This window comes from Halichoeres trimaculatus, unplaced genomic scaffold, assembly GCF_033239565.1.
Source record: "Halichoeres trimaculatus isolate MK-OKI-2021-1 unplaced genomic scaffold, fHalTri1.1 fHalTri1_scaffold_20, whole genome shotgun sequence".
NCBI lineage: Eukaryota > Metazoa > Chordata > Actinopteri > Labriformes > Labridae > Halichoeres > Halichoeres trimaculatus.
The window spans coordinates 23649708-23661636 of NW_027437198.1; the positions used below are offsets into that span (position 1 = coordinate 23649708).

Genomic DNA, 11929 nt, shown 5'->3' on the forward strand with positions numbered 1-11929 from the left:
TGTAGCTGTATTCAGTACATACTAATGTGCAGTAGGTGGTGTGTACTTCAAGTGTCACACTTTGTGACTAGGTGGGTCTTTGCTGCAGCTCTGGCCTTCATTGATAACTCACATCACAAGCGTTTGTCCTAACGCTGATAGAGCTGCTGCTTGTGGCTTCAGCACGAACACACAGAATTTAAACAGATGTTAATTCACTTTGCGAATAAACTCTCAAATTATGTGACATCCTTATTTCTTCAAGTCACAAAGAGTCACTTTTCACCTTCATACCTGGTCGTATCCCTGAAAGACGAGTTCTTTCTCTGCACCTAAGATCCACATACTTTTCTCTTTGTCTCTTTGTTACACTGCTTTCATCTTAAACCTTTCAGACGTGAAGCTGGGTGGAAATGTCTGTGCGCAGACTGGGAGTGTCTGCATGCTGTGTGTGTGAAGACACATGGTCACAACAGATAGCTTTCACTCCTGGTGATAACAGGCTTGTGCCACAGTGTCTCCAGCTGAGGCCCTCTGTGTCTTACTCTGAGGTGTATGCACCATCTTTTTGAGGATGCAGGGGTCACATTAACAGAATATTGCAACAGCTGGATCCCCAGTTCCTCAAAAAGTTGGGACGTGGTGTAAAATGGAAATAAAACAAGAATGCAATGACTTGCAAATTTCATAAACCCATATTTATTCACACCTCACCTCTCAGGAAAGTTTCGCATTAAAAGCCTGAAAAGCAAGCTGTTTGAGCATCTCTGCGTCCTGAAGTTTTAGAACAATTTCAGAAAAATTCTGGAGAAATCTCTGTGCAGAAATGAAGGGATGCTTGTTTCTATGATTTCAGATTTTCTTAACTTCCTGTCACTCTGATGTTTTCCACTCTCCCTAGTTTGTGTCAGACTCTGTTATCACACAGGGCTGGACCGCCAGCTTCGGCTTCTGGCTGCAGAAAGAGCCAGATCCTGACGCAAACGTGTCACATGTGCAAGAACTCAAGAACTTGTTGAGTTTTTCAGGGCGTAATGGAAAAAGTTTAATGAGTTTATCTTCCTTCAGATCATCAAGTGAGGGGAGAGGGAATCCCCAATGCGTAAACAAGATGACGTACGAGGATGATCCCCTCTGATTATGTATGTGGCCCCCTTTCAGGTGCCCCTGTGTGCCTCTCAGTCAGGATGGGGTCCAGCCTGCAGGTTCTACTCACTGCCCCGCTCACATTCTGGGAGCGCGGGCGGGGTTGGGATATCCCTGCCTCAAGGTGTCCCTGTCCGATAGGGCAGCCCGTCTGTCGCAGAGGCCTTATCACCTCCACCCCCTGCTGAGTTGCTTAGCAACCTCAGGGGCAGTGGGGTACAGGTCGACGTAGTCCTGTATGGGTGTTCCCGCCGCGCTCGTCCTCTTTCTGTAATCATCTTTTTGGTTCGTCCGGCTTCACTTCATCACGGGGCTCGTCCAGGCTGACAGAGAGGAGCGTCCCGGTTCCAGTGCTGGAGAGAAGGTGGGGGTACCTGGGTGCAGGTAAGGGTGTGGTCTCTCTGTGACAGGGGTCAGATATGACTTTATACCTCAGATTAGGGAAGGTAGACATGAATCAGGATGAGTTTGTGAATGCTTTTACTGACCCAAGGTGAAGGTCAACTACCCAAGGTCAGAGTTCAGGGTAGAAAACATCCTGCAACAGGTCTTAGTCACATTTTGAAAAATGGTTTTGTCTTTCAATTTTTTTTCTCTCTTAATTATCTGCATTTCAAAAGTGTGACCAAGTTAGAAAGAGCTTCCATTAAAAGACAGTGTCTCCTTATCCTTTATTCTTTTTGTCATCATACAACTGCCTAAATTATATTTAATTTTACATTATGAGAATTAAATTAGTGTAGATCTGGATGTTAATGATTAAATCATCGTTGAAGTATTTGAATTTATGTCACAGAAGTTGCATTTGAAGTTTTTCTTGCACTGTACTGAGGAGAAGGGCGTAACCTAGAGATAAGACTCCTCACACTCTTCAAGCTTCTTTTTAAATTCTCAACGGTTAAAGGCTATCTGTCCTGAGCTCTGAAGATGGCGGTATCTCAACTTCAAAAACGCCTCAAATTAAACTTTCAGGATTCATTAGTGGTTAAAAAAACAGTCAAGGCGTCCCTGAGCTGAGGATAAAGTCAAAGCACCAAAAGAAGATTAAAAGATTTTTTTTATCTGACATTGACTTGTTGTGTTTCTGTGTTTGATTTATTTCATGTTTTATTCATTGTACGTCTCAGGTGATGCATAAAAGTAGCTGAGACTTGAAGGACAGAGATCAAGAACATGGAAATCAACTTTGGTCTGGATGAGGTTGGTCTTCTTTTCCTTTGACATCTTTAATAGACTTAGTGACCATGAATTATTAGAAATGATCTTTAATTTCTTGAAATGTTTGAGGAAACGGTTTTTCCTAGGCAAAATGTTTTGAGATGTTTTAGATAGATGTAAGAGATAAAAAAAAAAGAATTTTGTTTCATGTTATTTTTCTGTTTTTTGTCAAATTTTCTGTAAATTTTACAAACTTTGCTCCTCTCCAGGGCAGTGACATGTCCTATGAAGAAAATGACTCAGTCTTCCCCTCTCCACTGAGACTGTGAGTACTCTCTCAAGCTTAGATTCCTCAGATATTTCCCTCAGGACATGATTGGGTCAAAATATGAGACACAAAAACAGAATAATTGAGTTCATCAGGTGACAAGAAATACACACTTTGATTAAATCTGATGTTTCTCCCTCAACAACTAGCTAAAATAGGGTTTCAGGTGGATTAAATGAGCTTTTACTGGCCTAAAAGTTACCTCAAATCCCATCGGGTCACATTCAAATAACATCCCTGAGATTTTATCCTCCAACTTAAAAGATATCTTAGATCATATCAGAAGAAGAATGGAAAAAATGTGGAAGTATCAGTGGAAATGTACCAGTTCTCAAAATTGGAAGGAGTTTGGCTGGAAATGTCTAATAAGTTATTTCATTACACCCTAAACACCCAGAAATCTCAATATTTCAGCAACTTTCAACTCAATGCGAATCACTACCAAGTGTTCTGGGACTGTCCTGTTATTATTGACTTTTGGGAAGGAACACACAGAGCCTTGAGGGACATTTTTGGATATTATGTGTCTTAATACAGTAAGACCTTATTTTTTGTCTATACCTGAAGAACTGCCAAAAAAAAGATAAATATTTAGTCAACATACTGACAGTTACGGCTAAAAATGCTGTAACAAAGAACTGGCTATCCCAGGAGAGCCCTTCTTTCAAAACATGGATGGACATCACGATAGATATTTACAAAATGGAAAAGATCAGAAAACGTGTTAATCAGGAGTTGGAACTTTTTGACTCAACCTGGGAAACTGAGTATACTTTATAAAGCCTCTCAGGCCAGACTTTATTTTTCTCTAAATTTTTGATTTTCCTGTTTTAATACGACATATGAGTCAAACAAATAAGTGAAATTTATATATGTTTGTTTACAAGATATCTTAGATCAAAGTAGGGTTGATAAAGAGGAAAATATCTGGATGTAAAGACAATATATTTTTTATTTATCTGACAGAATCTGAATCCTTATTCACAAGCTTTAAATAACTTTCCAGTAAAGTAAATTCAGAGATAGATGCATAAATCAGATAAACGTCCTCAAAGAGGACCAATTTTCCCAGTAAGAAATAAATTGAAAAATGCTGCCCTCTTGTGGCCAGAGCCAGAATAGCAGCAGAGGGCAGAAAAAAACGACCGGCCCAGATTTAATCTCAAACTCAATCTGGTTTGACAACTGTCATCTTCATCACAGGCTTTTAAAGTTTCTGTTCCTTCATCAGGAGTCCACCAGGTCAGAGCGACATCTATGACCCAAACAGGAGAGAGGAAGAGGAGCAGGAGGATGATGATGTCCCCATGGAGGCTGTTGTCATTCCCAGATATCCTGACGGTGGGTTTGGATTGCAGCAGGCTCTGGATTAACTTCCTGTGTGTGCAAAAACTGATTTCTCTGTGTCTTTATTTTAGCTTTCCTGAACCTGAACACAAACGCCACCACCAGAGGAGATGCGCAAGTCAGTGAATGCATCATTTTCACACATCACATATGAAGGATTCTCAGTGTTAACAATATTCACATGTGTTTATTCTGTGTATCAGGCGTATGTGGAGCTGAATGAGCTGGTGGGTAACACCTGGCAGGAAACAGCCCGCTGGGTGGGCTTTGAGGAGAACTTCAACACCGGCTCAGGAAGATGGGGTCCCTCTCACGTCTCCTACCTGACCTTCAAGAGTCTGATCCAGCTCCGCAAGACTATGACCACAGGTACCCCGAAACAAAAGAATGAGTGCAAATGTAACGATGAGTTCAGTTTATTCTGCAGTGATGAGTGAAATTGGACCTCCTCAGGTGCCGTCATCTTCGACTTGAACGCGAGCAGTCTGTCCGCTGTGGCGGAGAAAGTGGTCGATGAGCTTCAGGATAAGGGTGAGATCCGCGCCAGTGACCGTGACGGGCTGCTGAGAGCTCTGCTGATGAAACGAAGGTAATCCACGTTTCTCTATGGATGAAAAAGAAGTGAAGGAACACAGGCACTGACATGTTCTGCCTTTTCAGTCAGTCTGGAGGACCAGTGGTTACCGGCTCCGGGGACATTGAGATGCAGACCTTTTCTGTCTCCAAGAAGGTACGCCATTTCAAATCACTTCTTCTGTTATCATTTCATTCCTCTCAAAGTTCACCACTGCATCTGTTTTTTCATGCAGAGAGACGGCTCTGACAACATGGAGGCCTCCATTGTCCTCTCAGGTACGGTAACATGAGTTAGAAGCAGTCGTTTGGCTCAGAGTTGTAGTTCAGAGGCTGAGAAGGAAGCGTTTCTTTCCACAGGTGCCCTGGACATCCTGCAGAAACCTGTGGTGGCTTTTGTGAGGCTGAGAGACTCTGTGGTGATGGAGTCTTCCCTGGAGTCTCCTGTCCCTGTTCGCTTTGTCTTTGTGCTGGTGGGCCCAAGCGACAGCAACGTCGAGTACAGTGAGAGCGGGCGCGCCATGGGTGCTCTGATGGCAGACTGGGTAAGAGAAGATGAACTCGAAGGACCGTGTCCTGGGACCAGCCAGGGATTTGAAACCCAAATTTTGACGGTGGATTGAATTGATTAAAGCTTGTTTGATGTTTCTGCAACCACAGGTGTTCTGCACAGAGGCCTACTTGGCCCAGACTGACAAAGACCTGACCAATGCCATCGCTGACTTCATGGACTGCAGCATCGTGATCCCTCCCACTGAGATCCAGGACAGAGGGATGCTCGAGCCAATCATTGAGTTCCAGCAGAGGATGCTGCGTGACAGACTCCGTCCCTGTGACTCTCGTCTTGCCTTCGGGGACAGACTTAAAGGTTTTTTCTTGTCCTTTCAAGTCCCTTTGATATTTTTTTAATTAGATTTTCAGTCACCAAACACATTAATTTCTGACAATTAAGTTTGATTTCTGTGGTTGTTAAGTTGAAAAAGGTCCGGAGGAACCGCGTGAGGACCCTCTGGCCCGTACAGGCTATCCATTCGGTGGGATGGTAAAGGACATAAAGCGTCGCTACCGCCACTACATCAGCGACTACACCGACGCGCTGAACCCTCAGGTTCTCGCTGCCATCATCTTCATCTACTTCGCCGCCCTGTCCCCAGCCATCACTTTTGGAGGGCTTCTGGGTAAAGAGGATCCAGACAGAAATCCATGACTTGATTTGTTTTCTAAAGTTCACGCCTTTTTGATGTTTCCCCTCTCTGTTGTCTCGCCGTAGCTGACAAAACAGAAAGGATGATGGGTGTGTCCGAGCTCATGATCTCCACCAGCATCCAGGGTGTCATCTTCTGCCTCATCGCCGCCCAGCCCGTCCTGGTCATCGGCTTCTCTGGACCGCTCCTGGTGTTTGAAGAGGCCTTTTATGCTGTACGTGCAGACGTGCAAACTCCTCATAAATCAACCTTAGAGTTTCTTTCTCCTCTAACATCTATTTCCATTTGTTCCACGCTGTAGTTCTGCAAGGCCCAGGGCATTGAGTACATCGTGGGGCGCATCTGGGTAGGAATGTGGCTGATAGTGATCGTGGTCATCATTGTGGCTGTGGAAGGCAGCTTCCTGGTCAGATACATCTCCCGCTTCACTCAGGAAATCTTCTCCATCCTCATTTCTCTCATCTTCATCTATGAGACCTTCAATAAGCTCATCAAGGTTTCCTCATCTCATCTCATCAACCATTTCACATGAAGACACGACTCCACTTTTTTCATCACATTTTTTTGTCTCTTACTCTGCTTCCTCTCTCTTTCCTCAGATCTTCAAATCCCACCCTCTGATCTTAAACTACGAACATCTCAACGACACAGCAGACAACCCTTTCCACCCAGTCGTCAAGGAGCACATTGAGTACCACCCCGATGGGAACGTGACAGTTCATGAGCTGGAGATTGAAAGGCCTTACCCCAACACTGCCCTGCTGTCCATGTGCCTGATGTTTGGTTGCTTCAGCATTGCGTACTTTCTCCGCTCGTTCAAGAATGGTCATTTCTTCCCAGGCCCGGTAAAGTCACTTTCCTACATGTTTTTCTGTCTGGGGACTAACTGTAAAAAGTGGACTCAGCTAAACTTGCCTCGCATGCTACGTATATTGGGCATGTTGGCTGACACCATATTGGGTATGGTTGGTGAATTGGTTGAAATGTACTACAGTCCTTGCTGAAGTGGTCGCTTATTCATCTTTTAACCAAAACCCTTTGCTACATGACATTTCTAACTTTTTTAGTTTACTTTGATATTTATAACTTGGCCAGCAAAAACTAAACATTGGTTAAAAAAACTTTTGGTACAACTGAACAACAAACATAACCCCTTTTAATCATTTATTTTTCCTTAAAGAGGCTATAAGACAGTTGTAAGAGATTTTGGAAAGAGTCCCCCTTCTAGATGAGCCACATTCACCAGACCAGCCCAGAAAAAAATACCTCATTTAAAGTTATTTAAAGACAAAATGAGGTATGAATTGCTCGTAACAAGTAAAAGAAACATGCCGGTGGAATAAGAGAAAAGGTTACTTGTGTTAAGACATTATTCTAGTTTAAGCACTTTTTTTTTAGCATTTTTCTTGTTCCATTGGCAGATTTTTTTTACTTGTTACAAAAAAATCAGACCTCATTTTGTCTTTACACAACTTGAAATAAGACATTTTTCTGGACTGAACAATTGAATGCGGCTCATATGAAGTATAATGGTTCAATTTTTACTTAAAATAAGACAACAACATTATAAGATTTGAGGTTTTTTGCAGTGTGTAATTCACTCATTAAAATAAGTGTATGTGCGCCAGTTTGGGTTATCTCTAAATGCTACTTTTTGTAGCTTCCAGGTTGGATCGAACAAGACTGTATTGATTTTGTAATTTTGTAGCAAAGTGGACGCTGGAGCCTAACGGTCAGACAGAAAAAGACAAAAGAGCAGAAGAAGAAGCTAAACAGACGAGAGATGGCGCGCGAGCTAAAGGCTAAAAATGCAAAACGGTTTGTGCTAATGTTGTTCCAGCCCATTTGCAACGGTTATTCTGCAGTGGTCTGATCAAACTTGAGAGTCTGACTATAAAATGAAGAGTGAGGTTACGTTAGCTCTGCTTGGTAGATGACTGGCAGGATTTATTAACGTTATTACTGACACATCCACAGCACCGGGCTGTTTGTAGAGCTACTACTGTGCAAACTGACAGTTAGCTTGTTGTCACGTTAGCCTACAGATATGTCGTACGTCATATAGCTGGCTGTTGATATATGGTACAAACCTACGACGTTTGCTTCTTGTCGTGTTTCTAACAACAGAGCCATGTAACTGTACTGATAAATACCTTGCCTCAGCGCACTGTATCTGATAAAAAGTTGCCTTGAACAAAGAAAATTTGTCCCAAAACAAACACACGCCTGGTTAAGAGTCACATTTTTTCGGGCCAGAAGGTGGCGAGGCAGTCCAATTTAAACAAATCCTCCTTAAAGCATCTATAAATGGCCTTGTATTTGCAGTACAGTTTGGTTTATTGGACCCTAAGCTTGTTAGGACAGTATCACGCCAAAGTCATACATTAACTGAGACGAGGGGTCTTTTATCATTTACATCTACACAAATGGACTCATTTTGCTGGTAGTATAGTGCCCCCTACAGGCTGCTAGAAAGAATGCATGTCAAGGCTTTACTTAAGTCTATGTTCTGGAGTTTGTCTGGTGGTCTGGCTCTGATGTGTTGTAAATACTAACAGATATTTCTGTTTTAACCACATTATGTCTTTTACCTAGCTTCGTCGGTTGATCGGAGACTTCGGTGTCCCCATCGCAATTTTCTTCATGATTGCTGTGGACATCAGCATCGAGGATGCTTACACTCAGGTATGTTTTGACAATCTTACACTCATGTCCTACAGAAAAAAAAATATTTCAAATTAGGTGTATTATTAATTTATTATATATGCTGGATAACAAAGAACAAATAATCCTGCAGATGATACTGAAATTTTCTTTTCACAGGATACAGTTAAAATTATTCTCTGATTAGGAATGTTACTGCTGTCTTTCTGTCTTTGTTGGTGATAACTGAGCTGATTCTGTCCTCTTCTAGAAACTGGTCGTGCCAAAAGGTGTTGAGGTGACAAACCCCAGAGTCAGAGGCTGGTTCATCAACCCCATGGGTCTACACAAGCCCTTCCCCATCTGGATGATGGGCGCCTGCTGTGTTCCTGCACTGCTGGTCTTCATTCTCATCTTCCTGGAGTCCCAGATCACCACGTGAGTCACTCTCTCATAAAAGGTCCCTGTGGTCTGCAGTATTACCGTCTTTGAAGTTTCATGTGTCTCTCTGCTCTGTGACTTTCCAGGCTGATTGTGAGCAAACCTGAGAGGAAAATGGTGAAAGGGTCTGGATTCCATTTTGATCTGCTCCTCTTGGTCACCATGGGGGGCATTTCCTCTATTTTTGGTGTGCCCTGGTTGAGTGCCGCCACCGTGCGATCCGTCACCCACGCCAACGCTCTCACTGTCATGAGTAAGGGCCCAAAACCAGTGATCGAGAAAGTGATAGAGCAGAGGATCAGCGGTATTCTTGTGGCCATCATGGTTGGTGAGTGCTGCCATCTGCAGTGTGAAGGTAGACACAGCAGAGTGAAGGAACAAACCCTGTTTTTCTTACGTCATTAATCCTTTTCTGTCATCTGCAGGGGTTTCTATTTTCATGGAGCCCATTCTGAAGATGATTCCCATGACGGCCTTGTTTGGTATTTTCCTGTACATGGGTATCACGTCTCTGAGTGGAATCCAGATGTGGGACAGGATGCTCTTGTTGATCACACCAAAGAAGTACCATCCCTCTGACGCCTATGCCACCCGGGTATGTGACCCGAGAAGTCTCCAAGGGTCTTTGCGCTTCAATTTTTCTATAGATAAAGCAGAAACAACACAAACCTTTAAAGATTTGTGATAATAATCTTTTGGATGTTTATGTGCCTCTGGTTGCTTTGCAACCCATGTCATATTGTGTCTTGTATTGTTTTGAATCTTCCCCCGTCTCTTTTGTCATTTTACATCCATCTGTCATTGGCTTTTTTGTTCTTTTGTAGTTGTTAAGTTCCTCTTTTTGGTCATTTAGGCATATTTATGTTTACATTATGAGAAATGGTTACTTGCACTGCAAAGAGAAATAATAATCTGCCAATGGAACAAGAGAAATTTGCTTGATAATTTGCTTGAAACTAGATACTAGAAACTACTTGATTCAAGTAACTTTTCTCTTTTTTCTTTGGCACATTTTTTTACTGGTTTCAAGCAATTCAGACATCATTTTTGTCTTTAAATAACTTTAAAAAAGACATTTTTCTAGACTGTTCAGGTAAATGTGGCTCATTTTAAGTATAGAAAGACATTTTATAATGAAAATAAGACAAAAAAACTTGATAAGATTTCAGTTTTTTGCGGTGTAGGCCTCTGGATCTGTAACAAATCAGCCTGTTCAACACAGTACAATCACATGCAGTGTACACTGTTTTTCTTTGGTGCAGGTGAACACAATGCGGATGCATTTCTTCACCTTAATCCAGCTGGTCTGCCTAGCTGTCCTCTGGATGGTGAAGATCAGCCCTTTCTCTCTGGCTCTGCCTTTCGTTCTCATCCTCACCGTCCCTCTGCGAATGGCGATGACCGGCACAGTCTTCACTAACCTGGAGATGAAATGTGTAAGTACCTAAACCCCACCCTTGTCGTTTGACGTGTTGATGTCATGGTTGTAACTGGATGTGTTTCTGTTGCAGCTGGATGCAGATGATGCCAAAGTGGTTATAGAGGATGAGGATGAAGTGTAATTTTCTGTTCACCAACTTTCAACTGAACTCAAACAACCATCAAATGAAATATGTTAAAAGATATCTGTCTTTTTAGATTCATGTCCATCAATTTACACAGATTTAAGCTGTTCTATGTCATTATTTTTCATCCTTACAGGAAAAATACCTCTCATATCAGACTTATAATCATCCTTTTCTTTCACTTCAGGCTTTTCATTTACTTAAATATTGAGTTAAAAAGGCAGGAAAATTACTTGATTTCTTTAAATAATTTACCTTAGTATGTGGGATACATTTATTAATAGTGTAGTTGTTTCTTTTAGTGTTTTTAGTATTATAAAATAGCTTCAAAGTGCCTGATATTGAGTTCTCTGTTACAGTCACCTCTGCCTGACCCAGTATTACTATTTAAATGTGATCTCTTTCAACCTTTGTTTATTCTCAAACCATGTTTGGAAATGTGTTGCTCCAGTTTGCCTCATTTGACATATTGTGTATGGTTTACTGAACAATCTGGTCTTTTCTGTTGAGCTGACCTGTTTAGAAACGTGTATAGTATTACGTGTATTTACTTCTATTTGATTTGATGTGTGAATTCAGTTCCATATTAGTATGAGTATTAGTTAGGAGATTGTGGATGAAGAGATGTATTTGTTTTTGGCTGATGTAATCTGGAAAAAGACTCATTGTAAATTTATCTTTTTTCTCTTGTGTTGCCTGGCATGACTTTGTGTGCTTGAAAAACATACATGTTTGGAATTTCCACTTTATTTAAAATAAAAAATAACCCTTTTATGCTTCTGTTGATTAATTAGTGAAGACATTTAATATGAAAATCATTCATATGAAATCATTCACAGATCAGTTTTATCCATTTCTTGCAAAGCAGAGGAGAGGGGTGTTTAACACAAACTACAGGCCTGTCATTCAACAGCATGCTGCGTTCATGTTCATCAAGTAAATTTCAGTATCCAGAATCATGAAGGGTGTGATGTTTCTGTAGCTGCAGTTTGAAAAACACAGACTGACCCTATTCAGTCTGCCATGATTCATGAGATGACAAAAGGAATTTTTTTGAACGATTACTTCTTTAAATAGTGGTTTTAGTATTCATTTTCACAACTTCACACTGCACGTCATTCTTTTAATGAGACAAATGTAGGTTAACAAACAGACATATGATAAAATGTGAGCTGTGAAAACATTTTTATTTTTAGTACACTGATAGAGTAAACTAATTATGATTTTAAAGGATGGGTTGCAGTTCATTTGAAATGGAATGACTGAACGAGTGGTAAAAGAATTTAGTTGGAGGTTTACTTTTTCAAATTATTTATTGTTGTTCGATCATACATGTAATATAAGTTACATTCATACAAAAAAAAATCATCTTTTATTTACATTTTGTCTGCTTTGTGCATTGATTATAAGATTTCCGACATCCCTAGAACGCAGCACGATTTTACAAGGCTCAGTGCCTGAAAGTCATTTGTTTTCCGTGAGTCCGACTGTCTGGATTGGACGGTCGGGGGTTCCGCCCACAAACACACAAGGTGGAGTTGCAA

The 11929-nt window shown here is 41.3% G+C and overlaps 1 protein-coding gene across 3 annotated transcripts; it reads left to right on the forward strand.

The window, feature by feature from the left end:
- The first annotated feature begins 856 nt into the window (after positions 1 to 856).
- slc4a1a (solute carrier family 4 member 1a (Diego blood group)) lies at positions 857 to 11159 on the forward strand. Of its 3 annotated transcripts, XM_074697141.1 has the most exons (21): positions 857 to 1509; positions 2253 to 2325; positions 2553 to 2608; positions 3843 to 3952; positions 4030 to 4076; positions 4162 to 4327; positions 4412 to 4547; positions 4619 to 4688; positions 4768 to 4810; positions 4892 to 5076; positions 5192 to 5399; positions 5506 to 5709; positions 5802 to 5950; positions 6038 to 6232; positions 6336 to 6581; positions 8332 to 8421; positions 8651 to 8817; positions 8907 to 9148; positions 9246 to 9415; positions 10083 to 10256; positions 10332 to 11159. In XM_074697141.1, the coding sequence occupies exons 2-21, from the start codon at positions 2299 to 2301 to the stop codon at positions 10380 to 10382; spliced, it is 2736 nt and encodes a 911-aa protein (XP_074553242.1). In that variant the 5' UTR covers positions 857 to 1509; positions 2253 to 2298; the 3' UTR covers positions 10383 to 11159. The 3 variants fall into 3 exon arrangements, with proteins under 3 accessions (XP_074553242.1, XP_074553240.1, XP_074553241.1); XM_074697139.1 differs by lacking the exons at positions 857 to 1509; positions 2253 to 2325; positions 2553 to 2608; positions 3843 to 3952; positions 4030 to 4076 and having other exon boundaries at positions 4185 to 4327; positions 6038 to 6142; XM_074697140.1 differs by lacking the exons at positions 857 to 1509; positions 2253 to 2325; positions 2553 to 2608; positions 3843 to 3952; positions 4030 to 4076 and having other exon boundaries at positions 4185 to 4327; positions 6038 to 6082.
- The last annotated feature ends 770 nt before the right edge of the window (positions 11160 to 11929 follow it).

Coding starts and splice junctions, on each gene's coding strand:
- slc4a1a (XM_074697141.1), top strand. CDS start 2,299: ATGGAAATCAACTTTGGTCTGGATGAG. Junction 2,609..3,842: donor TTCCCCTCTCCACTGAGACT/GTGAGTACTCTC, acceptor TTCCTTCATCAG/GAGTCCACCAGGTCAGAGCG. Junction 3,953..4,029: donor CATTCCCAGATATCCTGACG/GTGGGTTTGGAT, acceptor TCTTTATTTTAG/CTTTCCTGAACCTGAACACA.